Raw genomic sequence first — 12192 nt, 5'->3', positions numbered from 1 at the left:
GTTCATTTATTTATTTTTTTACACATTTTTATTCTCACTTTAATTTATATTTTGCCACAGAAAATAACAGGATTTAATATTTATTTCTGTTTAAATGGAAACGGTTAGCGTTAAATCAGAAAGACGATTTAATTCAGTTTCCAATATCTCTGATCAAGGTATTCAAACGAGCAGGTAAACAATGGTGAGAAAAAATAAAAAATCTAATTTGACATTGAATTGATTTTTATTTTTTTTATAGATAATACCATTTATTGATGTTATTTACTTTAACTCATCTAACAAACATTTACTTCACACTCGCCAGTTTTAAGGCTGATTTTTGTTTATTGCCAGTTTAATGTTTTTGGTGGATAAAACTAATGAAGCTGTGTTTGTAAATGTAAGTTTATCAAAATAATTTGCCCTCAACTGAGGAAAAAAAGTGATATTCAGTCCGTAAACTCTTATTTAACCACCAGTTGGCGTCTGAACTTCTCCCCCAAACAGACCAGGAATAAAAAAACAAAACAAACTTCTGTTTTTTGTTCATTTTATTTCTCCAAAATTATTTCGTTAACGTTTCTGTACATCTCAAACTTTTTCTCCTCCAAAAAACATTTTTGCATCTGAAACTCTCCGCTGTACAAACCACATGCATCCTGCTCTGCACACAAACTCATCATCATCATCATCATCTTCATCACGGCTGAGCTTCCTGTCAGTTCTTTAACCTGCTGGCCACAAACAGCAGGACAGTCGGGGGGTGTTTTTCTCTTTGTTTTTTTTGGGGGGGGCTTCCTGCCTTCAGAGGCCGAGGCGGTAACACTGAACTTTGTCCCACAGAAACATTTTAAAAATCTGCACCAGGAAACGTACAAAAAGGAAAAAACAGCACGGTGTTTTGGGAAATCTGCTTGTTTGCCGTCTTATTTTCATCATACATCTCATTTATTCCGGCGCCCAAATGTCAAACTACGCATGAACGCACCACGAAGGACACTTGGGAGAAGAAACCAAATCACAAAATCTGACAAAACAAATATGGTGCTGAAATAATTTGTCTTAACTTTAATTTAAAATCAATCCGCTCAACATTTTCATGATCAAATTTGCTGCTTTTTTACGTTTTTGTACGACAACAGAATATATTTTTGATCTTTGTACAAAAACAAGCAGCTGAAGAACTTTCTATAAACCAAACGGCTAAATCGACATGAATACAGTGCTGCAATGTAGGATTTACATTAATGACCAGCCTGCAGATCATTTCTTCAATTAAATCAATAAGTTTACAAAATATCAGTAAACTGCGTAGAAACGCTCCTCAGAATTTGCTTTGTCCGACCAAAAGGCACAAGTAGTTTTTAGTTTATAGATTTAAAACCGAAAAATTCTCAAATTTGAGAGGTTGTTGAATTTGAGAATTCATTTTTAAAAAACGGTCACTAACTTGTTTTCTATCCATTAAATATTTGTGTTTAATTTTGAGTTTGTTGGACAAATTTGGAGACGTCATTTTGGGATTGAAGAAATCCCAACAGATCTTTCTTTCACTATTTTCAGACATTTTATCGACCAAAATAATTAATCAAATTATCAAGAATATAATCTGCAGATTAATCATGAATAAAAATAATAATTAGTAAAACTACGACCACAAAACTAGGGCTACAAAAAAGGGGGAAAATGACGAAGATCTTTTTTTTAATTTTGCATTTCGAGAATAAAGACAAAATGTTTGTCATTTCGACTAAATTCTCAAAATGCAAAATAAATAAAATTATTTTTTGGCTCTCCGTCGTCCTAAAACACGTGACTCTGCAGAAAGACAGCAAACAAGAACATTTCCCAAAATGTTCCTCTAAAAAAAAAAAAAAAAAAAAAAACACAGAAATCCCGATGTCAGTGAACTGCTCACCGTGTTCACTCTGTTTACATAAGAAACAGGATCAATCTAAACATCTACTCGCCCCTCTGTCGGAGGTACTGACCCCCCCAGTGCAGCTTTAATTGGCAACAGTAACACAGGAATGGTCACAAAACAATGCATTTAAAAAATAAAATAAAGTTGGCAAAATGAAATCTCACGGTTCAAACGTTTCCTTACAGGATGGGGAGAAACAAGAGTTCATCCACGTGCGGCCAGCAGACACCAAACATTTCCATCCACTGAGGTCAACACCAGCGTGGGTGACCTGCTCCCACCCAGCAGAGCGTCTTTATTAGCGTTTCAAGTCCAGCATGTCCTGAAGAGACGGGTCAGCGGAGGGGAAACGTAAAAAAAAACAAAAAACAAACAACTTCCTGTCCTGCTCGCATCCAGCATCGCTCCTCCACGTTTATAAAAAACAAACTACAAGTTAAGCGAAAAGAAGCCAAAAGTCCGCCTATGAGAAATATGCATTTTGTTTTTCCACCCAAAACATTCTTGTTAGTAAAATCAGTGCAAATGAGGTAGATGTGACGACTACACGCAGCATCGGATCACACCGACGTCGGCTTCCTGCAGCGGCGGGTTTATTTTCCTCTGCAGGAAGCGGCCGCAGGATGTTTCTACCCATTCACACTGTGCAAAACCAAACGAGGAGGCCTTTAAGTTCTGTTACCGGAGCCCCAAAGTCCTCCAGTAATAAACAGTCAGGTGAGTGAAGTGTGTAAAAAAAAATTATATACATCTCTAGTAGAAATTGTGAAACGAATTATTAAAACTGAACTCGTGTGTCTGTGAAGGTCGTTCAGGTCGGAGTTATCCAGGGAAGGTTAAAAATGAAGGGCAGCGGGACCTGGTTAAAGATACTCGTGTCTGGAGTATCAACAAACACCAGAAGGATGGAGGACACTCGTTTCAGGCTACATCCACACTACGTCTCAAATCCGTCCACAGCAGCGTTTTAGTACAAGTGTTATTTACACGGTACAAAATACTCAGTAGCGTCTGATGAGAGCCAATCAGGAAGCCAAACGTGAGCGTTTTTGACGTCCTCCGTTTTCACCTGTCCGCAGTAAAACGCTACCCCGGAGTTTTAAACATAAAACGGGGTCTAGCAGCGTTTTCAAACTTCTTTGTTTTAGTCTGGACGGGATGTAGTATTGTGGATGCAGCCTTCAGACAGAGAGGACGGATGGTGTGAAAGGTGCGTCAGGGAATCCATTTACATCCGAGTGGAGAGACCGTCTGCGACAACGCTTATCCCCCCACTTACAATGCCGTCCTTTCATCTCTCCCCAGGAAACTAAACAAGCGTTCAGACTTGGCCTCAGTGGCTCCAACGACCCAGCGATGTCGATCGTCTTGATAACGACCCCCCAGAGGTTAATCGGCTTAGTTTCCCCTCCAGTCAGTCAGAAGTGAAGAAGTCCTCCGTATGAAGGTAACAAAGTCCAGTTCTTGGTTTTTAACCTTCCTTGGATGAACTCACTTGTGAAATATATAAATACATATACAATTTTTTTTTTTTTTTAAATGGTTCTCAAAAAGTTTGTTTTTAATTCATGACGTCACTTTTCGTAACATCATGAATAAACAAAAACAGGATATTGAATAAAAGTGTGGAAAAAAAAAAAGAATATGAAAATTTTAATTATATCCAATAAAACTCAAAAATGATTAACATTTGAGTTTTAATAATTTCCTTTAATTACTTTACAAATTCTTTTATGTATTTTTGCACAATTTATTCACACGACTGTTTGTCTTTTTTTTTTTTACTTATACATTTAACATTGAACCCTCTGAGGCTCCGTAATTTTGCACATTTCAGTGTTTTTTTCGGAGGGAAATCGAAATATAAAATAAAAAATAAAATAAACATGGCACCAAAATGTAGTGAAAGAATCTGTAAATGCGTCGACTGCGGACGCTCCCGCCTTTTAATACTGGCTCAAAAATAAAAAAAACACAAAGTCGAACGCAGCCCTGCCCAGAACTGTAGACTCCTTCCCTGAGACCGCGACAGGAATGCTGGGTAAGGTAGTCCTTTTGTCCTCCTTTAAAAAAAAATACACAACATAATATTTTTTTTTTATAGCTCTATCACAGTTACATTGCGCTTATTCCCCACCTAGTGGTCAAAATTGGCAATTACATTTTAAAAACTTTTTTTTAAAATTAGCATACAACATAAATATTCCCACTGCAGCAGAGGTAATAATAATGATGATAGCATCTATTTTTGTCTGCATCTAGTACAAATCGGTAAAACGCACGTGACAAAATAATCATTATTATTACTCTAACACAGCCTCAAACGTTAGTGCTTTTATGTACACTGGTTAAGTACAATGCAAGTCAAAGTGTTTGGACAGTGAACAATCTTCAGTATACCTGCGACAGGTAACTTACATTAATATGCATTTATATAAATAGGTAGTGTGCATGTTATCCATACAAATGCTGTCTGTACACAGTTCCATGCACTTGAGTTGTACTAGTTTGTAAATGTACATCTTATCTACAGACGCAGACCGAACTATGAGGGGAAACAGGTGGAGGTGACGGTAAGCTGCACACACACACACACACACACACTCACTCTCAGCAAACATCGCACACATTTAGCGCTCGGCTCACTCAAAAATACTCTCGGCAGCGTCCCTTTAAAAAGGAGCGCTCCGACGTCCTGGGACGTTTTCCTGTTTGCCGTTTTGACTCTTTTTGTTCGGTGCAGAAGTGAGTTTGAAAACAACAACTCGCAGAAGAAGAAGGAGGAGGAAACTGTTTCCAACAGCTTCACATGTAACGTGTTTTCACGTCGCCGCTTCTTGATGCGCAAGTTACTTAGTTTAGAGGCGAGTCGATATAAAAAGGCGTTGTCGTCTTTATGAAGTAGCAGCTACTGTTAGCTGCTAGTTACCGCCAACAGTAGCTGCTGGCGCCGCCTGGACTGGAACGCTCCTGCACTAACACCAACACGCCAAGCTTCCAGTCCGGGCAGAGTCAGCTAACGGGACGGCTAGCTGCACGGATAACTAGCTAGCAGCAGCAGCTAGCACCCTTAGCAGCAGTTAGCGGCTAAACAAACAAGCTCGGTAAATCACCCAAAGCTGAGGCGGAGCAGCCGGAGGACATCAGAGGGAAAACCAGACAATAATTTCTCCTTAAAAACAGAGAAGTAAGTTATAATGTTGTGGTTTTGTATTTTAATAAGTCTCACAGAGCCAGAACCATCTCCAAACATCGAAATATAATGTGTTTTTTAAACATTAAAGGATGTAAACATGTTGGAGAAGAAACCCAAACTAAGAGTATGAGCCTGAAAAATTACCATAATATGGTATATTATTAATTAGTGAGAGTTTTATGGCAGTAAAGTCGTTTCAAATCATTTTTATATCGACGTCAGGTCTTTAATTTCTTGGACTGGCCAAAATCGAGACATCCGTGTGTCGACAGTTTATCCGTAAATACGGTCGCTCCTGTACAACGTGACGCATCGACGCCAAAATATGAAACCACAGATGGTTTGATGGAGGATTTTAGCGCCCGCTGCAACCAGACGATGCATTTAAATCAAGAGGACAGAACAAAGTGCTCGTGAAGCTATAATCATTCAGCCACACAGCGTGTCCGTGTGACAGCTGCTGCAAGGTTTCCTCCCGCTAAAGATAAATCACTTCTGCACCGAACGCCCAGAGATCAAACCGGGTTCACGCCTCTGAACGTCAGACCGCTCCTTCAAGAAGACTTAAAGGGCAGTGGTAGATTTGTCTTCGGCCCAACAAAGAGACGGCAGTGTTTTGTTTGTCATATACAGAATCTTAACACTACAAATAAAAAGAAATGTCTTGACGGGAAGTCTTCCCGTGGTCGACCCCCGCCCCGCCCCCGCCGCCCTGCTGAATGTATGAAACACTTACAAATCAAAAACTGGGTGTACAGTTTTACCGTTATTTACATAGTTACAGTGGTTTTTAAAGCACCGCTAGCCCAGTGGAAGCTCCACAACTGTCGCTCAGTTCGATACAAACTAAAAAAAATAATTAAAATAAACCCGCTCGCCGCCTTTAAAAACGTTAAACCTGAACGCCTGAAGGTCTCGGCTCAAACCTGAATCTCAAACTGGTCCGGCAGGCGACACGCGTCTCCTGCAGTTAAACCTCCAAGTCGAGACTTGTGCAACGGATTCGGTGCGTCACAAAGTGAACAAGCGGACGTTTCGTTAACGCTTCGACTTGCTCAGTTTGCAACACGCGGCTCATTTTCACACATGGACGTGTCGTTTGTGGTTTTTTTGGACCGTTTTGTTTCTTCACTGTGGAGCTCTTTAACGTGCGAAGACTTCTCTATAAAATCGCTTCCTCTCTTTCTCCTCTCACGCCAAGAACGCTCTGAGGCTCCCTGCACGCTTCGAGAAAGGAGATCTTAAAATTGACACTTTTTTTAAAAATGGGGTATTTATACGATCGATTTTTTTGCTCCGGCTAGAAACTCTCTCCGCCTCTCTAAGGGTTCTGCTTCTGCGTTCAGCCATGTTTGTTTTTCCCCGTACAGAAGCAGAGCGGCGCCCGCAGGTCGGAGGCCTCGCGGCGGTTTCATGAGTAGGAGAGATGAGAGCCGTTAGAAATGTGAGAAGTGACCGATGTGCTCCGGCTGAGCCCTCCGTCGCTCCCCCCGCCGCCGCCCGGCCCTCCGGACGCCGTCCTCCTCAGAGGCTGGGGGCTGTTCCTGAGGGCCATCAGACCGGGGCCCCTGACGCTCAGGCCCCCGCCGCCGTAGCCTCCCTGTGATGACGAAGAAGAAGAGGCGGAGGACGGAGGGGAGGAGGACGAGAGAGAGATGGGGGGAGGCAGCGGTGGGGGAGGAAGGAGAGCAAGGGACTGCGAGGAGGCGTGGGAGGAGAGGAGGTGGTGGTGGTGGTGGTGGCCCTGGGAGTGATGGGGGTAGTGGGCCCCTCCTCCCACCCACTCCCTGGCCCGCTCGCGCTCCCTGCTGTCGCGCTCGTGGCTCTCGCGGTAGAGCTGTGGCGTGCTCTGGTGGTGTTGGTAGTGCTGGGGGAGGTAGTGCTGCTGCTGCTGCTGCTGCTGCTGCTGGTGCTGGTGGTGGAGGTGGGCGGAGCCGGAGGGGTGGCCCCTGGCGCTCTTGTGCAGCTCGCTGTCCCTGCCGAGGCCGTGGGAGGAGGTGATGGACTCCGTGCGGATGAAGCTCGCCCCGCTGTGGTTCTGACTGCGCCAGGACGGAGTCGCCACCGAGTTCTGGACGCTGTGGCTCCAGTGGCTGCCGGAGCGGGGGACGGGTCGGGACGGCCAGCCGCTGGAGCCCGAGGAGGGGCTGGGGGTCGGGTAGCCCTGGTTGAAGGCCTCGGCCGGGATGCCCGTCAGCGCCATGTTGCTGAAGCCGAGACGCATGCTCTCCGAGTCGAAGGCCTCGATCTCGTGAGCCTGGCGCTCCAGCAAAGTCCGGATCCGCTCCGAGCGCTCGTTCTGCAGGGAGAGCATCTCCTCCTCGATCTGCCAACAGATATTCAGACTGTTAGAGCTGCGTTCACAAATACAAACATTTCTTCTACAGCCGGACGATCGGAATCCATTATTTATTTATTCTCCGGCTCCCACATGTGACGATTTGATGCTTTTACCCGTCACGAGAGTAAAGAGATCATCTTTTATTACTGCTCTGAACTCACAGCCCTAATTTCTTCCAATTAACTGTTAAATAAAGTTTGTTTTTCTGGAAGGTTTGTGGATTCTGTGCATAAACTGACAGATTTACGTTGCCTGCACAAACGGCCTTTTCCAAAATACTGTCTGACCTCCGGGGGACTTTAACCCACTTTGTTTCTAAGACATAAATGATTCCGGGGCCCCGTCGCCTGCTGCAATAATGAAACTTCAGAGTGGACATTAACCTACACCTGCCGGCACTAAGCGGCTGACGGGCAGCGTTGTGTCCGGGTTAAAGACGCGGCGTGTTCGTACCCTTTGCTCCAGCAGCGCCCGGCGGATGGACACCCTCTGCTCCAGGTCCTTCACCTCTCGTTCGTGCTGATTGTCGGTGTGGATCTTGATCTTGCTCTGGTAGGCGTTCAGCAGCTCCAGCTCCTGCTGCAGCTGCATCCTCAGCACCTGGTACTCCGCCTCCTGGGTCTCATCCAGCCGCAGCTGAGGGACCAAACAGGGACGAGCGTCAGTTATCAGAGGGGCACAATCTGCTCAGAGCCCTGACGCGACAGCCGTTATTAAAAACAGTTCGTTTATTATGTGCAGAGAGATTCTTCACTCATTACTCATTCAGCACTGCTGCTGGCGTGTGGGTGGAAATGCAAACTAACGGTCTCATGTAAGTTACAGTTAATGTGTTTGTATTTCATTGTTTCCTCATGTCATTTTACTTATTTCTCCACCTTTTACTTTTAGATTTTTAAGTGCAATTAAAACGCACCTCAGAAGGGAGGAGGTTTCTCATGTTGCCCTTTTTTAAAAAAATTTTTATATTAATGTCTGCAGATAAATGTCAGAAGCTGTAAAATGAAGACACAAAAGGCAAACATGAACAGTCGTATCTAAAATGACTCTGAGGTTATTTTAACAGGGTTTTAGAGGGTGACGCCCAAAACATGCTGTGCCATAAATGTAAAAATCACTGTGGAGCATCAGAACCAACCAAATAACTTTCCACTAATCTAAAAGGTTGTAGTTCCTCCAGCAGACGTTGGTTATTTATTATCTGCTCTAGCTTTTCCAACTATTTCTTCAGAGATATGGTGGAAATAACGGCCCAATATGGTGTGAAATTCCATATTTGTCATTGAAAAACTTAAAAGTTTCTTGGGGGAGGAGCCCCAAACCCCCTCTGACCAAGACTACCACCAAAACATTCATCTAGAGCTCACATAAAAACAGGGAAAACACTTCTAATGTGCACCACAAGAGCAATGCTGCCGAGACATGTTGTGTTGGGGTTTTATATTCAGACATACTACGAACCACGCGCATAAAAAAAACTCCATCCTAGGGGAAACACTGTAGTTAAAAGTAAGGGCCTGTTGTAAATATTACACCGTACACCTAATTTATTGTCTTCTAAGTGCATGTGTCACAAGACTATTGAGATCACTCAATGCCTTGGACTACTTTTATTAATCCAAGATGATGTATAATATGAACCTAACCGTGGATCTGGAGAATCGTTTATCTGTATAGCACATTTCAACAACAAGGTAATTTAAAGTGCTTTACATGAAACAGAAAAGCAACAGGGAAATATACATTTTTGTAAAATAATAAAATAGAATAAAAACAGGCAGGTCTCTCACCTTTACTTATTTGCTCCTTTCTTTTTTTATTTTCCACTCGATTAATAGATAAGTTGTCGTCTATTAAATTAAATCACCAACTATTTTGCTATCGATTAATCAGTTTGAGTCTCGAGTCAAAACTCTCTGATTCCAGCTCCTGAAATGTGAATATTTTCCGGCTTCTTTGCTCCTCTGTGACAGAAACGGAATATCTTTGGGTTGTGGACATAACGAGACATTTGGAGGACGTCGCCTCATTTTATAGACAAAAACAACTAATCGATTAACTGAGAAGATATAAAATATAAAAATAAGAAAAAAAAGCAGTAAATTCTTACAGGTAATACGTTGGAACAAGAAAACATGTTGGGCTTTTTACTTGATAATTTCTAATAACTGCTGTCATTTATTTAATTTTCAGTTGACAGATTAATCATTTCAGCTCTAAGCATCAAATAAAATCAAGTTTCCATTACAAATCTTGTTTTTCTGGGAGAAATCAAAATTGTTTTTTTTGGTAATTACTGTCAGTAGAAACCTTCTGCTGACAGACTTACGTCGTCTCCATAAATTACATTTTTCAAAATACTTTCCGTCCTTTTGTCCGTTGCTTTTCTAAATGTGCGCGTCTGTCACGGCGAACACGGCGAGGCGGCGGTGCCGATGACGGTGCATGTGTTGAGGTGTAGGTGCAGAGTTCAGGTGTAGCAGGTGCGCGGGGGTTTCCTTGCCTTACTCACAGCCTGTGTGGACAGCATGTCGTTGATGGAGTGGTCGTACTGCTCGGCCAGGATGGCCAGCTTACGTGTTTGCTCTTCTTTGATGCGTTTGAGGACGGCCTTGTGGTCGGATTTGGGGGTGGTCTCCAGCAGGTGGTTCCTCAGGGCTTTGTACTGACGGGTCTGGATCTTACAGGTCTCCTGGAACTGACGCTTGATCTGCAGCTCTTTGGACTGAAAGGAGGTTAATTAATAATCAGATACCACCAACGCTACGCTACAACAGATTAAAAATCATTTTGCCGCTCGCACTACAGAAGCTCCTTCATACCTTGAGGCTCTTGGGCTGCTGCCGGACCTCCATGGCGTGTTTCTGTCGCAGTTCCTGCTCACGCCGCTTGTTGTACTCCATCTGGTTGGTCAGTTCGGTCTGATGTTGCGTCCGGATCAGTTCGGCCCGGGTTCGCTGCACGGAGCCCAGCTGCCTGAACTCCAGCTCCTGGGTGGACTCGTGGTGCCGCAGCAGCATGGCACACTCCAGGTCCTTCTGGGTCTGCTTCTTGTTCAGGTCCTGGTGGAGGACGGGACACATGTCAGCGGAAAACCAGGAGGAAGGAGAAGAGAGAAAGGAAGGAGGAAAAGAAAATGCCGGTCACGTCACGTATGTGGGTTAAATTAAAACGCTGGAGTTCTGCTTTAGTTAAAAAGTGTCGCCGGACGATTTGAGGAAAATGTCAAGTTGTGATTTTTCTGACAAACATTTTATTATTTAGATTCTTTTTGTGGTCTAACAAACGAGATGTGATGGTCCAACGCCTGCTCTTGTTTCTAGATGAACAGAATCAGATAAAATAATGTAGTAAATGTCCGTCAACTAGAAAACAGTACACTTTTCACCCGCTACAGCTTTTTAATTCTTCAAGCTGTAATTACAGAGCGTTGATTTCAAATTGGACTCAATACAACATCTTGTTCGGCCCTAATGAAAATTCATGTGCTGCGTTTCCTACAAACTGGTTAAAGCCATCACGTACTTAAAGTAACTCCAGCACAGAGAAAGAAACACAAAAATAAAAATCGTGACAATTTGGAAGGTTATTAAAACATTTCCGGCCGACAAAATCTGCAGCGTCACGTCTGTGTCGCCTGAGCGTCCAGAGGAACGGGATGTTTAACGAGCTTTATTACCCGCTGTTATCAGCTGCTCCGCTTGAGACCGACTTCAGCTCAGTGTAAAAACTTCCTGAATTTCACTGCAAGGCAAACCCCGCCCCCCCCAAAGTACCGGTACTAAAGGAAAGTATTCATGAAGTCGGTTTAAACACGCGATCGTGTGCTCCGCTATAGTTGACTAATGCGCGGAACAGCGGTTATAAACCTTACAAACGAGCGACAACTTAACCGCGCGTGCAGAAATCTGTTCTTGTAATGTCTCAAACATTTCGTCTCCGACCCTGCAGTGAACGCGGCGCCGCGTACCTCTCTGAGCAGGTCCTGCTCCAGGTTGTGGCGAGCCAGCAGCATCTTCCTCTTGTACTGGCGGCACTGCAGCTCGTAGTACTGCCTCTGCCTCCTGAGCAGGCTGGCCTCCTCCTCCGCCTGCATCTGCTGCAGACACTCTTTCTGACGGATCAGCCACTCCTGCTTCTCCCGCTTCGGAGTCAACTGGTTCTCATTCAGCTCCTGGGTGGAGCGGAGAGGAGAGAAGGTTAACATGTGTTCGCGTACGCAGCCATGTTCTTATTGTAGAAAGTAGGGATGTGACACGAGCGGGGTGTATTTCTATTTCTAGTAGGTTATTTCACAATTACTACTTTATTCTCGACCATATTCTAGTGTTTTCTCACTACTTGAATCTGCTTTTCCTTCAGTTCTCTTTTCCTCACACTTTCTTACTGTAAAAACACCTGCTTGTGAGTTTCAGACGTATTTTTTGATATTGTTGGTATTCTGTTTAATGTCACTGATCACTTTATTCCATGCTCTCTGCTTGCTGCTATAATGTTTGAAATTTGTAGTGAAGTGTTTCGTCACACCCCTCGTATTGAAATACTTTGGCGTGTTGAGAGCAGAGACACATTTTTGGAAGATCAGTGTAAAAGTTGTTTTGGCTCTAGAATTAATTTATGTTGATATTTAATATTAAAAAATATAAATGAGCTGCAATCATGATTCCACACCGCTTTGAAACCAGGGCTGGCCAATAAAACAATAATGATAATTATAGCAATATAAATTTTCCAGTATAATAAATGTTC

At 43.4% G+C, this 12192-nt stretch overlaps 1 protein-coding gene across 2 annotated transcripts in view; it reads right to left on the bottom strand.

Annotated features, from left to right (window-relative positions):
• Positions 1 to 515: 515 nt before the first annotated feature.
• The window catches only part of taok2a (TAO kinase 2a), a 31768-nt gene continuing 20091 nt past the window's right edge, over positions 516 to 12192 (bottom strand). The window contains exons 16-20 of one of the 2 annotated variants that reach the window (XM_038708267.1): positions 11414 to 11617; positions 10266 to 10505; positions 9947 to 10168; positions 7897 to 8079; positions 516 to 7428 (exon numbers count right to left, since the gene is read on the bottom strand). In XM_038708267.1, the coding sequence (XP_038564195.1) occupies positions 6514 to 7428; positions 7897 to 8079; positions 9947 to 10168; positions 10266 to 10505; positions 11414 to 11617 (1764 nt within the window). In that variant the 3' untranslated portion in view covers positions 516 to 6513. The remainder of the gene's footprint in view (positions 7429 to 7896; positions 8080 to 9946; positions 10169 to 10265; positions 10506 to 11413; positions 11618 to 12192) is intronic. The other variant, XM_038708275.1, reaches the window with a different exon arrangement.

The sequence above is a fragment of the Micropterus salmoides genome, unplaced genomic scaffold (assembly GCF_014851395.1).
Source record: "Micropterus salmoides isolate LMB-PRFRI ecotype aquatic unplaced genomic scaffold, ASM1485139v1 Ms_hic_scaffold_10, whole genome shotgun sequence".
Lineage (NCBI taxonomy): Eukaryota > Metazoa > Chordata > Actinopteri > Centrarchiformes > Centrarchidae > Micropterus > Micropterus salmoides.
This window is presented reverse-complemented; position numbering and strand designations above follow the sequence as displayed.